Here is a 14,855-nt window from a genome sequence, read left to right on the forward strand (position 1 = left end):
TGTGGTAGCAATTAGCGCTCCGATAATTAACTAGAGATTAGATCTGAATAATTTTCTAAGAAGTGCCCCAAATGCCCTCAAAATAGAGGGCATTGTGGTATGTTTTTTTTTTTTTTTTAAATTAGGCAGTTTTGTGGCTTTAAAGTTGGTGGAGTGGGGGTTGGTAAGAAAAAGTCACTGAAAGTGCCTTTACATTGCGGTCTATGGGAACTGTGTGTTCCCATTAGAACGCAATATAAATATATAATGTATATGATTATATACATATATATTTGTGTTATTATGGTGTATATATACATATTAACACATAAATATATATGTATATATTCATATACATATATATTAAAAAATGCCCATCGCTGCGCTACTTACCTCTTTCGCTGAAAGAAAAAAGCACGCTCTTGTGGGCTCAATTCTTCCTTGCAATGCGAACGCGAGTTCGCATTGCAATAACTTGTAATACCAGTGCACATTATCATGCACTGGTATTACAAAGTGGAGCACTTATATAGCTTGCGTGCAAGCAATATTTAGCGCTCCACTTGTAATTTGGCCCAGAGTGTTAAAATAATAACAGGCCCTTACTCCTGTCCACTCTGGTTGGACCTAATGTATATGAATATAAAGAAATTCTTTTAAAACTTTTGCTAACTGATCTCTGTTTTATGTGTTTGGTTTTTTTTTTTTTTTTTTTTTTTTTTTAATGGAATTTCTAAAATAGGCTGTTAGAGTGGACAAAATATGGTAGCTCCTCATTTGAAAATGTTTGGTTCTATTATATATTCACAGTAAATAGCTAGTTATTTAATATATACATGTGCGCTATTTTTTTAACTTGATTTAGGTAGTTGAACATTCCTAATTGGTTGTAAATGTTTAAAGAAATATGAAAGTCAAAATTAACCTTTCATGGTTCAGATAGAACATGTAATTTTACTCAATTTACTTCTGTTATTAAATTTATTTGGTTCGCTTAGGCCCCTCAGGAATAGCAATGCATTATTGGTAGCTAGCTGGTGATTGGTGGCTACAGACATGCCTCTTGTCATTGGTTCTCTGAATGTGTTGAGCTAGGTCCCAGTATTGCTTCTCTGGAGCTGACTTCAACTATGTGTTTGCCGGGGTTAAGTACACAGTTATATGCAAGCAGTCGTGTAATAATAAAATGCCCTAAGACATCAGATCATTTTCAGTTTGCACTTTTATGTCCCTTTAACACAACTGATATCAAAAATATTTTAGCTAAATGTTATATATGACGGAACTATAACATCTAAAAACTTGTTTATAGTAGAAGAGAATGGCATTCTTGTGTTGAAATACTGGTATCAGATAGCAACCCTGTGTCCTTGGACCGAGCTGTAACTTGTTGACATACATCTGCTGTTGTTATAATCCGACTGCATTCATTTAGTATTTTTAGTGCAAGTGATGCTGATTTGCTGCATTTCACACTGCAATCCTGTCCATCAGATTAAAACTTTAATCATCATTCAATATATTATTATTTATTATTATTATCATTTATTTGTATAGCGCCGCAGAATTCCATATACGAGTCTAGCTATGTTGTATGTAATGTTTGGTACTATTCACAGTATTTTTTTTAAAGGGTCATGAGTCAAAATTAAACTTGTATGATTCAGATACAGTGTGCTTTTTAACCCTGTTGCTTCTTAACACACTTTGTCACCCGGTTATGTGGCGTAAATTCAATGAGCTGGACTTTTCCAACTGAGAAGATTGACAGCCCATGCTCGATTGGCTGCACGCAAGCAGGGGTCGACATTGCAAACTAGGCGTAGTGTGACTTTGATAAAATCTGCTGTATATGCAATAATGCTTGTAATGTTGTTGTTATATATAAATAATAAATATATATATAATCTGAACACAAAACTTGCACTCTCTGGTCTTTTCTTGAAAAAATCCTTTACTGTTAAAATAGTGATGTTTCGGGGACAAAGTATCCCCTTTCTCAGACCTATATATAGTATATAGTATTCAAGACAAGCATGCTCTCAAACCAAAGGTACGTTAAAACACAGGATACAAAGAGAAAAAGTAAATAGGAAATATGTTTTATAATTGTACACTATATCTCAATCATGAAAGTTTAAAGTGAATGTAAAATTTGATGAATCAGTGCCGGTTTTTAATAATCCTATTAAAAACATGGGCACCTTTATTCATCAAAATTTTAAATTTTCAACTGCTTTTTTTTTTTTTTTAAAAAAATACTTACCTTTTCTTTCTGCAAGCAGCTCCAGCACTTCCTCCAACCGTCGCATGCCTCTGCCGATGTCAGAAATGACTATTTCGGCCTTCCACCAATCACGGTGTTGCTTTAGGCAATGATTCCCCGGGGGGGAAGCCGTGATTGGAGGATGCCGGGCTGGAGAAGCGCTGGAGCGGCTTGCAGAAAGAAAAGGTGAGTATTTTAACAAAAGCAGTGTAATTTAAAGTTTGATAAATGAAAGTGCCCCTGTTTTTAATAGGATTATTAAAAACCGGGCACTCATTCCTCAATCTTTACTTCCATCTCCCTTTAAAACCATGAGAGCTTAAACCTTTTGGATTCCAGCCTGCTGATTGCGTGTATCTAATGAATTCCTAAATGCCAAATCTATCCGTTTATATAATAATCATTTTAAGGGGCCTTGTAGTCCACGTTTTAAAATCTACCAGTGCACCTTCCGTGACTCCATTTTAAACCCTGTTGCTGCCAACCCCTTGTCATCACCCAACGCCCAGTTCATTTAGAGATGTGCATTTGGATACTTCGTTGAGGATCTGAATGTGAAAGTAGGTGGCTCCTTGTGCCGTTCGGATCTTTTCGTAGCCGGATTGATGCTAGTGAAAGATAAACAGACACTAAGATCTGTGCAAATCCAGATCTTAGTGTGGGGAACTTTCACTAGAATCAATTTGGCTACAAAAAGATCTGAATGGCACAAGTGGCCACCTACTTCTGCTTTCGAATCCTCATAAAGCATCCAAATGCTAATTTCTAGAAGACATAAAGCCCTCTCTAATATAAGATAGCACAGATCTCTCACCCAACTACCACATACAGAGCTGGAGAAGCTGAATTTGCGTGTGGTAGGTGGGTCTGATCTGATGTACCTCACACTTCAACTAAAATATAATACTTAAAGGATTTGAGCAGAGGGTGAACATTGTTACAAGCAAGTTGTAAGTAGGGAAATTGGTATTTAAATGTTATAAATGGTGTATTGAATTATTGGGCAGATCATTTGCTAAAGGAAGATTTTAAAAAGTGTTCCCTTGAAATATTACATTTATAAAATAAATAAAAAATGAACAACTGCAAAATCTCCAGTGTGTGAATAACAATTATATTTGCATGTGGCTTAAAAAAAAATCTGGAGTGGGTGAATAATTCTTGTTTCATCCTATATCATTCATGATTGAAACTATAGAAGTTGGTGCTTTATAAATAATGACTCTTCAGTGGTAGCAGTCATCATTCCCCTAGAGTAGTGTATCGATCACATAGTTGTATTCATGTACAATTAAACCGTGCATTCTCTTTTGTTGCTGCGTGGATCTTCCCTGGTGATTTGAATTATTATGCTTCATTGCAGGAGATGATGAGCAGTCTACAAAAATGGCAGAGAGCTGGGGAAAATGAAACGTGCAAGCAACTGCCTCGGATGGGTTTGTTGCTATCAAACTTGACAGCAAAAGGTTAGTCTTATGTACCTTGTTGTTGAGCTGTGTAGCTTTACCATGTTTGCCTTCCCTAACTGTTTACTTATCAATAGAATTATGTTGAAGAGCAAAATAACTGGATAGAAACAGGTCAAATTGTAACAAGTTGAATGTCTTTTTAATGAGAACAGCGATAAATATTTCTGATTACTGTAGCCTTTTTTTTTTTTTTTTTTTTTTGCACATAGTGGATGATTCTGTGCTTACTAAACCAACTTTATTTTGTCACTGCTATTCAGTGGGCATCAATACAGCAAAATCAGTTGTGCAAACACAAAATTCTTCCCAGTTTCAATTTAAATGTAAACTGGTTTTGATTTAACCTATTTTCAAGCAAGGGTAATGTATGAGGATTTGTTTGCGCATCTTTCGTTTGTATAATTGAATTTACAGTTTTAATGTTATTTTTATGCACACTGGTGGGCTAAGGTGTATGCATATTTGTTAGTTACGTGCAGGCTGTGTGCACAGTGCAAGTGGTGATATGCAGGTATGCATATGGCCATATGTAGTGCTCTCCAGAGGTTGCTGAAATGATACATTTTATAATGCAGTTGGCTACTTTTAAATTTCTTTTAATTTAATTGAACGTATCTGTCTGTTTAGAGCGTGATTCTTCAAAGCACAGGTTGGGACCCATTACTGGGTTGCTACACCATGTTTACTGGGTTGTGATGTGTGGGTGTTATTAGTGTGTGTGTGTGTGTTATATGAGAATGTGTGGTGTGTTTGTGGTATATGAGAGTGTGGGTGGGTGTTGTAGGAGAGTGTGTGTGTTTTATATGAGAATGCTTCAGAAATTTCCAGACCAAACATAAAAATAGGGTTGTGAAAGTATGTGGTAGTATCATGGCACTGGGTCTTAGGAAAAAAAAGTTTGAAGAGCCCTGGTTTAAAGCCGTTTTTATTTTTTATTGCATTTGATGTTTAACAATTTTATATGCTGTAAGGTATTCTAAAACAACCAATCTCTAATCTAAATATATTTTATTTTTCAGTGAAACATGTCTACAGTTTTCCCAAATCTGTATCCTTTTTTATATTGCAAGATCTTGTGTCTAAAAATATTCTAAAGATTTCTGGCTTCTCAAAGGAACTACAGAAACACTTTTCTTTGCAGTAGCTAGTAGTTATGTGGACATTTAAAAATGCTTTCTGCATGATCTGCTTGTACCATGGGATATTATTGGTGTTTCTTTCACATGAATGAGTTCAGTTGAGAGAAGGACTAGAGACATATCTCTCATGTAATAAGTTGTAGTAAAGCTTTCTACTCTAGCTTGCTTTATGCATATGTTGTTTAGTGAAAACTATTTATTTTGTAAGTGTCAGAGTAATATGTTTAGTTATGATGCCGGAATTCTTAAAAAGGATCTTTTGCATTTTTTTTACTTTTTATATATTGTATACAATCTATGAGGGCATCTCATAATTTCTTTAAACTGTTACCACGTTCGAGTGTCAAAACCCGAGTCCAGAGAATAGTTATTCAAGAGAGATGTGTTTTTGTTCTACACAATCAAAAGGATGTAAGGCAGCAATAAAGAGAAAAAAATGCTCTAACGCATTATTAATTTACGCCACCACCAAAAGAGGATAAACAAATTGTTAAACTTGGCTCTGGAACAGCTGGGGACACACATAAATCTAGCCATAAAAGAGACTATGCAAACAAGGTTGTGTGGAAATCCTGTTAGACAATTACTTTAAAAATGTTTTCACTGTGCAGCCCTTTAACAAATCTAGACAAATTATAAGACTTGTTTTTCCCACAATAAACCTCTAGATAAATTGTTTCCAATACAGCAAAGGATTATGGGTAATATATGAACATTAGGTTCACAATTTCTCCCTTTTAGCCACATCATTGCTGTCTACACAGCTTTTAATATTATCTAGGGTTAATACGGTGATACAGAACCATCCAAGGACAGCTATTTCATGGTTTTTTGCCACTCATCAGCTGGGAGTAGGTTAAATCACTGCTGGGTGAAGTTGATTTCCTTGCGAAAAACAACTTTTAAAATTATGGGGAGTTGAAAAGTCATATTAAAATCCTCCACTGTGCACAGATTATAGAGAGAATAACTCATTGTGTAGACAAATCAGAAGAGCTGTTTTTCCCCCACAGAAAACCTCTAGATACAGTGTTCTCCCCAGGACCTTTTTAATGGGTGCACCACCAAGCTAAAATTTTTAGCCAATATTAACATTTTTTCGATGTTTATTGCACAAATTATCATTAAACAAATGTATGTTAAACTGTGCAATTATTATTATTATTATTATTATTATTATTATAATCTTAAGTTATACAAAAAAATATTAATATAGATCAAGACTCGGAATAGACATTTAAACTCCTCATTGATTATGTTCATATACTGTACAGAACATGTACAGTGTACAAAGTTTATTGCATCCTTTACAAGATTTTTTTTCAGATCCTGTAGTGTGTGTTCCATCTAGTTTCTTTATTGGGGAGAATGGAATTCCATTGGAAGTAATTGCTGGAAGTATTTCTGCTGATGAACTAATATCAAAGTTATCCAAAGTGAAACAGGTGCTGTACCTATCAAATTCATGGTGATCACACACACGTCTTAACTGCCTTTCATATACAGTGCTTCCAAACAATTACTGTTATGGCTGTCTGAACCTAAAGAATGATATTGGGACTACCTAGGGAATAGCCTTCTGTTTACTGAAATGTATCACTTAATTTATTAGTAAATGTATTATTTATTATCAATTCATTTATTAAACTTGTGGTATTTTGTCCCTTTTGCATGTCTCATAAATTGGGGTTCATATAGGTTTTTCTGAATAATAGGCCTACATTTTAAAGTGTACTTTTTTTAGAATGTCTGAGTCTCACAAATCTGTACTGTCAAACAGACCACTTTGCTGTAAAAATGGGTTAAATGAACCGTTGTCTCTGTACTCCTCATTACTCATGTTTTTTATAATCCTAGATGCATACACAGAAAAATCATGGTTTGTTGCAAAATTCAAGTCTTGTGGAAAGTCCTCCTGTTGAGTGTTCAGCTCAATCTTGCCCTGTTCCTGAATGTAACAACATTTCTAATAATGTGCAACCGGTAGAGATGGAGCTTGCTTCTTCAGCATCTTCCACAGGTGATTGTTTTAGTTCAAAACGCATTATTTATGCTGTATACAGTGCCGTTAGTGTTTCATTTGTGCTTTGACAACTTTATTCTTTTAGATTCTGCAGCACTAACAGAAAAATCTGAAGACTCAACTGAAGTTGTCATTCAGTCAACACCAGAATCCAAATCAGATGACGACCTTGCAGAAAGGGTTCAAAGGTGAGGTGGGAATTGATCTTAAAGTTACATGGAAGTAGCTAAAATGCAAAAAAGTGCTTTAAAGTAAACAATTTAGGGTTATAAATGTTGAACATTCTTGACAATGTGAAGTAGAGAAACTGAACGTACAAGGCTAAAGGGCCATTATAGTTAAAAAATGACATGCTCTTATTTATTAGAGCAAGTCATTTTAAGACTAGGGACCCTGCATCTCTGTGGTTTAACCCCCGCAAAGGCCAGTCGTAGGATCTAGCTATGTAACTAGCACAGCTGATTGGACCAGCAGCAGTTTCCACTTGGTAACAGCACCCATGCCCATTTGCAGGAGTTAAATAGAGGTACATGGTCATTAGATTTAAAATGACATGCTCTAAAAAAAAAATTCAGCATGTCATTTTTTTTTACTTTAATGTCCCTTTTAATGATCATTTCATTAGTGACAACAGAGTGAAATGTTGGAAGAAGCTAAATGTCCCTTTTAATGATCATTTCATTAGTGACAACAGAGTGAAATATTAGAAGAAAATGTACATTATTGGTCTGATATAAAGCAAGTGGATCTTATCTCTTCTTTATAACAAAGGGAAAAAATACTTTCTACACCAATACTACATTATAGGCTCTGGTAATAGAATGCTTCATATAAAACATGTACCTGTGTTTATAAACAAGCACATTTCATATTTGCCATATAACTTGTGGCTTTGGATTCCTAATGCAATAAAATAGGCAGACAGCAGTCACTCTCTGTGTTTTGACATCATGTACCCTGTGATCAAATCATCCAGCATCTTATGTGAGTGCTCATTGTGTATCCCTATAAATTCTTTAGAAATATATTCTTGCCTATTCTGTAAAAATGAATATACACTCATTGATGGTAAAAATTATTTTCAGTGTCAGTATGAAATTCAGAGCTTAAAGGGACATTATACACTAGATTTTTCTTTGAATAAATGTTTTGTAGATGATCCATTAATGTAGCCTATACAGGTGGTTTTTTTTTAGTATAGTTTTGCTTATTTTTAAATTACATTGCACTGATTTTCAGACTCCTAACCAAGCCCCAAAGTTTTAGGAGAATACTGATGTATACTGACTTCAGCTTGCTCCGGTTTGTGTAAAGAGTCTTTTCATATGCAGGGGGAGGGGGGAGTGTCTGTTTTTTTTTTTTGCTATAGAACCACTTGCAGTGGGTGTTCCAGCTAACCTCATCAACAGAGCTAAACTGGGATCTTCTAAGTAAGTTTTTAAACGGTTTTATACTGGATTTTTAGATCAGTATCTGTGCATTTTATTCTTTATAGTAGTGTCTATTACATGCAGTTAAATGAAAATTGGTGTATACTGTCCCTTTAAGATAACCATTAGAGCTGCAACAACTAATCGTTATACTCGATTATGAAAATAGTTGTCAACAAATCTCATAATAGATTAGTTGGATTGCATTTAGTTGGTCTGTGCACGACACCAGCTGCTTTACTACAATGATCTCCTGCACATGGTATTGTGTTTTATGAAGTTAAAGAAGTCCAAAACGAGCCTCATAGTAGAAAGATAAAATCACTCTTTATTTCATCCATTTAAAAGCATACAGGAACAGAAGGATGGATAAAAACCCTTGGCCAAAATTTTGTCACAAGGACCGTAATCGTAGACATAATTAGCTAAGTCTGTACACAGAATTTAAAGGCTCAAACTCTGTTTGATTGAATTAAAAAACAAATGGCTAGGGAGATTGATACAGCTTAAAGGAACAGTTACATACAGTTTAGAAAATGGGGGTTTAGCATGGTGCATAATTATAATATTTTCCTACCTAATGTAGAGTAAACAATCAGCCTAACATAAACACAAACATGATGTAATCAAAAATCAGAAGCAGGAAATTATTCTGACTAACATCATCAGATGTGTGAAAACACATACATTAGACACAGAGATCTTAGACCTTGATGACTGAACAGAACCTTCATATTAAAACAAGCAGCTATAAGTGGTAGGGGATTATCATAGCGTCCGTCTAGTTAAGAACCTAAAGATAGATAGAGAAGAGCATACCATTCAGGAGGTAGATAAATAAAATAACCTTCGCAAGCAGATAACTAAACTCCATTATCTCTGCCAATAATTGATGATGTCATATTCTGAGTTGAACCCAAAGGAGATTAGACTATTAAGTCTAAATATCCAAAATATTTCTTGCCTGCAAAGCATAGAGAACCTGTCCTCTCTTGATCTGCTCAATGGCTCTCCTTTTTAAAATGTGTTACGTCCTGCCTATGTACCTCTAGATAATGCTGAACAAGGCCTTTCACCTGTTATATAGGATAAGTGCTCCCTAATACACATGCCTACTTCCCTAGTAGTTCTGCCTATGTAGTATTTCTGACATTGGGTACAATCAACCAGGTAAATGACAAATGTACTTTTACAGTTTACACACCCCTTAGTGTCAAAAACTTCACCAGAATGTGTGGATGTAAATGTTTTGCCTATTTGGACGTGATCACAAGAGGTGCATATCCGTCTCCCACACCTATAGGTTCCATTGCAATGAAGCCATGAGCTGCGGACCCTCCCATCTCTAAGCAGGCTTGGTGATAGAATATTACCTAATGTGGCTCCTCTCTTAGCAACAAACATACACCCCTCTTCCACAGCACTCCTCAGTTTCTTATCTCCCATAAGTATGGCAAATTTTTGTGGATTATTTTACATACTTGATCGTATCGATTAGAAAATGAGGTAACAAATTTGGGTTTAGTTTGTTTTGGGAAAGCTTCCAGATTCTTACTTCTAGGGGTTCTAGATAAAAGGGAGTTTCGCTCCATTTGATTGACATCAAAAAAAGGCCCTATCAGTGTTCTTAAGGTACCCTCTTTCCCTCAATCTATTACTTAGATCTCTGCTCTCTTCAAGAAAGGCACCATCTAGGATGCAATTGCGTCGCATTCTCATAAACTGCCCTTTGGATATGCCCTTAAAGACAAGCCTAGGGTGGCTATGCTATGCCCTTAAAGACAAGCCTAGGGTGACTGCTCCGAGCATGAAGCAAGCTATTGCCAGCAATAGGTTTCCTGAAGAGAGCAGAGACCACCTTGCCCTCCAATGGTAAACCCTTCTGGGAAATATCCAGAAAGGCAATGATGTCCTTCTTCCACTCAAAGGTGAACTGTATGCCTACATCATTGGTATTCAAACCTTCCACAAACTACATTGCCTGCATGAAATCAGCTGACCACACCATAAGCAAATCGTCAATATAGCGTACGTATTTGACGATATACGGGGTAGGGGGCACACCACTACCTCCATAGACGTGGATCCTCTCCCACCACCCCATGAAGAGGTTGGCGTAGGAGGGAGCAAATTTTGCTCCCGTTGCCGTTCCACGCCTCTGGAGGTAGTAGTGTCCCTGAAACATGAAGAAATTGTGTTCCAAAAGGAACTTAACTACCCGTACCACCAATTCCTTCATATCAAAAGATAAGTCAGAGAGTAGGTCTAAAAAATATTCTACTGCTCTCAAACCATGTATATGAGGGATGGAAGAGTACAGCGATACGACATCCACAGTCAACCAGCTTTACTCTTCCCTCCAAAGTACACCTTCCATGATATGTAAAGCATGGGTAAGTATCCCTTATGTAGCTGGGTAGTTTGGGAACCAAAGGTTGCAAAATTGGTCAACCCATTTGGACAAAGGTTCCATTAACGAGCCTATCCCAGCCACTATGGGTCTACCTTTGACATTGACTACACTTTTATGAACCTTGGGGAGGTGGTGGAAGATGGGGACAACTGGGTCACTCACCAGTAAATGGTTCGGTGTTTCATAATTCATCAACCCATCCTTCATCGCCTCATCAACAAGGTGCCTAAGTTCACAGGAGAACCTCTGGGTAGGGTCCCGTAAAGTTCCAAGTACGTGTCTGTGTCATTCAGTTGGCGTTGGGCCTCGGCCACATAGCTGGATTTGTCCATGATCACAACACTTCCACCCTTATCTGACTGTCTAATTATAATCTGATCATTGTTCTTTAAAGCAGTTAGTGCTTCCTTCTCTTTCATGGTCAGATTGTGTGGTCCACCTTGTATGGCCATGGACAACTTAGTCAGGTCCTCAAGCACTTGCTGATGGAAAACCTCTAGGGATTTACCCCTAACATGAATAGGATAAAAGGTAGACTTTGACTTAAAATTGGACAGAACTGTACCCCCTGTAATTTCATCATGGTCTCTACCTTCATAATGCAGGTCCTCAAGGGATACAACAGCACAGGCATCTGTAAAGTCAAAATCTTCATTAGGACCAGTAACACATGGTACAACATCACCATATCTATCAATGGAAATGCCAGTATCAGAAAAATACTTGCGGAGCGTAAGGTCTCGTACAAGTTTAACATCAAGGATTGTCTGAAACAGGTCAAAACTTCTCGATGGAACAAACCCTAAACCATAATTAAGCACTCTGCGATCAACATCTGACAGTGGATATATTTATCACCATGTCTACTGGTACTTCTTTTGCTTTTTGTTTTTGTCTCTTAAAGAATACCTGGGCTGTTCTTGATTCCCTGTTTGTGTGATTGGGGTGGCCATATTCTGTTTGCCCTGTGAAAAACCTGCACATTGGAATGTTGCAAGGTCTAGCCCTTTTTATTACTGGAGCCCTTAAGTATACTCCTATTTGTACCCCCTGAAGGAATGGGTATATTTAATGGTTGTGGCTGATCTTCCTCCCCAATACCCTGTTCCTCACCTGAAATCCCTTCAAAACTGAGGGTCCGCTCCTACTGATCGAGTCTCACTACAAGGGTCCGCTCCTACTGATCGAGTCTCACTACAAAGGGTCCGCTCCTACTGATCGAGTCTCGCTACAATGGGTCCGCTCCTACTGATCGAGTCTCACTACAATCTGCCTGATAGCGCACACAACCTATCAGGATTACTATATCCCCACAGTTGCTGACGCAAGAATCCTGAGACGTGTGGATTGGCCCTGCATCGGTCATGTGATTGGGAGTATCCAGGAGGAGTCAAGCAGCGTTACGAAGCTGAAGCATCTCCATGCTGCTCTGTGCTTCCTTATCCAGAAGTCTCAAATCTGCCAATTTCCAGCGGTCTTATCAAGTACATCATAGATGTGGGTGAGTGAAAATTGGATTACTATATATTTGTTTTGTGTGGTGCACACAGGGGAAGATGCTATGCTGATGTCTTAAATAGTGAACAGCGGATGTCCCAGCACTGTACCCAGATGTCACTCACACTGATTACCCGGTCTGATAGCAAGGGGTGAGATTTACAGCACTAGTTTGACCACTTTTTATAGTTTTCCTTTTCCTCATTTGTTGCAAGCCCCACCCACACTTTATTAAGCTTGTACTTTTGACTATTCAAACAATAAGGTCTGACATTGGCTGGCTTATACTGTGTGTACTCTCCACTTTAACTTGTTCATCATTTCTTTGTATTGTGTTTTATGGTTTATGTATTTAGCCTAAAGGACGTCTACAGACATTTTACTTCTCACTTTTTCAGGACAGTATAAGTTTACAACTACTCCTGGCTTAAGTGCAACCCAGAAATAAGAGTTCTCATTTGCATTGTTTATATTAAATCAGGTGATTTGGGACTATGCTTTGCATGATATAGTGCTGAACTTGTTGTTTACGCCTAGCCCTAGATATGGGAGTTATTTGAACCGATGTGCACTATTATCTGTTTGCACAATTATTAGCGGATTGCTTGCTATTGCTGATTATATGTACTGTATGGATAAATATGTAAGGCTTTGTCCTGTTGTGGATATAAAGTCCTTAGCGCTTTTGACTTCTTAATTGTTTTTTTTTTTCAAATATTTTTAATTAATTGCGATAATATGTACCAGATTCAACCTCTATAAGCATATATCTGTTATTTTTACAGAGGACTAGATATTTGTCCATAACCTTTTAGCTAGTTATTTACAATTTTATATAGATATTCAAGATATTTCTTTGTTAGAATGAAGTCCAGGATTACATTGTTTGCTAGGCACCTTGTCAAGGTGGAAAACACTTAGCATTGTTTGAAGAGCTAACAAAGATAAATATCCAACTTTGGCAAAATTGGCAAAACCCTATTTATGCATCTCAGACACCAAAACACCATCTGAGCACCTCTTCTCTGCTGCAGGCAACATAGCTGCATAGCTGCAAACAGAGAGCCAGCGTCAGCCAGGAGTATGTGGACATGTTTACAGTTTTGCACGAGTGAATAATAGAATGTTATAAACAGTGATAGTCTACCTTTTCTAGTTCTACCTCCTTTTCAAACTGTTTGTGGTTTTGCTTTGCTTAATTATAAAATGTGTTCTGCTGCTTAAAAATTAGACAAACAGTTGTGTTAATGTAAAGTTTTAGTCTTAAAGGGATATGAAACTCAACAATTGTCTTTCATGATTTATTTAGAACATACAATTTTAAACAAATTTCCAGTTTACTTCTATTATCAAATGTTGTTCCATTCTCTTGGTATCATTTGTTGAAAGAGCAGCAATGCACTACTGGTTTGAAACTGAACACATGAGTGGCCATTGACAATCGGTGTTTATATATGCAGCCACCAATTGGCAGCTAGAACCTAGGTTCTTTGCTGCTCCTGAGCTTTCTTAGATAAACCATTCAGCAAAGGATAATAAGAGCATGAAGCAAATTAAATAATAGAGGTAAATTGGAAAGTTGTTCAAAATTGTATTCTCTATCTGGATTATGAAATATTTATTTTGGGTTTCATGTCCCTTTTAGTTTATATTTGTAACACTCAGTATGTGGATTTTATTTAAAATATAGGAAATTGATTCTTTTTTTTATCCGATTAGTCGATTAATCAAAAAAATAATTGGCCAATTAATCAATTATGAAAACAATTGTTAGTTGCAGCCCTAATAACCATTGTTGAAGAACATTGATTCGGTAATGTAGGTATGGGCTTACTGTGGTTTACATTCCTTAGGGTAACAGAGAAGCTAGAAGAGAGACGGGAGCAAAAGAAGCTGGAAATTGAACAGGTAAAATAGAAAACCCTTGTCATTTATGTTCATTTACAATAAGTATCTGTTAAGAACATAATTTATGTAAAAACCTGATAAATTCATTTCTTTCATATTAGCAAGAGTCCATGAGCTAGTGACGTATGGGATATACATTCCTACCAGGAGGGGCAAAGTTTCCCAAACCTTAAAATGCCTATAAATACACCCCTCACCACACCCACAATTCAGTTTAATGAATAGCCAAGAAGTGGGGTGATAAGAAAGGAGCGAAAGCATCAAAAATAAGGAATTGGAATAATTGTGCTTTATACAAAAAAATCATAACCACTACAAAAAGGGTGGGCCTCATGGACTCTTGCTAATATGAAAGAAATGAATTTATCAGGTAAGTTCTTACATAAATTATGTTTTCTTTCATGTAATTAGGAAGAGTCCATGAGCTTGTGACGTATGGGATAGCAGATACCCAAGATGTGGAACTTCCACGCAAGAGTCACTAGAGAGGGAGGGATAAAATAAAGACAGCCAATTCCGCTGAAAAATTAATCCACAACCCAAAACAAAAGTTTCCATTTTTATAATTAAAAAAACTGAAATTATAAGCAGAAGAATCAAACTGAAACAGCTGCCCGAAGTACTATTCTACCAAAAACTGCTTCTGAAGAAGAGAAAACATCAAAATGGTAGAATTTAGTAAAAGTATGCAAAGAAGACCAAGTCGTTGCTTTGCAAATCTGATCAACAGA

General features: G+C 36.7%; 1 protein-coding gene across 1 annotated transcript in view; it reads left to right on the forward strand.

Annotated features, from left to right (window-relative positions):
• The first annotated feature begins 3,606 nt into the window (after positions 1 to 3,606).
• The window catches only part of UBXN4 (UBX domain protein 4), a 104,917-nt gene continuing 93,668 nt past the window's right edge, over positions 3,607 to 14,855 (forward strand). The window contains exons 1-6 of the mRNA XM_053698248.1: positions 3,607 to 3,711; positions 4,734 to 4,762; positions 6,180 to 6,298; positions 6,711 to 6,873; positions 6,962 to 7,064; positions 14,070 to 14,124. Coding sequence (XP_053554223.1) covers positions 6,711 to 6,873; positions 6,962 to 7,064; positions 14,070 to 14,124 — 321 coding nt within the window. The 5' untranslated portion in view covers positions 3,607 to 3,711; positions 4,734 to 4,762; positions 6,180 to 6,298. The remainder of the gene's footprint in view (positions 3,712 to 4,733; positions 4,763 to 6,179; positions 6,299 to 6,710; positions 6,874 to 6,961; positions 7,065 to 14,069; positions 14,125 to 14,855) is intronic.

The sequence above is a fragment of the Bombina bombina genome, chromosome 1 (assembly GCF_027579735.1).
Source record: "Bombina bombina isolate aBomBom1 chromosome 1, aBomBom1.pri, whole genome shotgun sequence".
Classification (NCBI taxonomy): domain Eukaryota; kingdom Metazoa; phylum Chordata; class Amphibia; order Anura; family Bombinatoridae; genus Bombina; species Bombina bombina.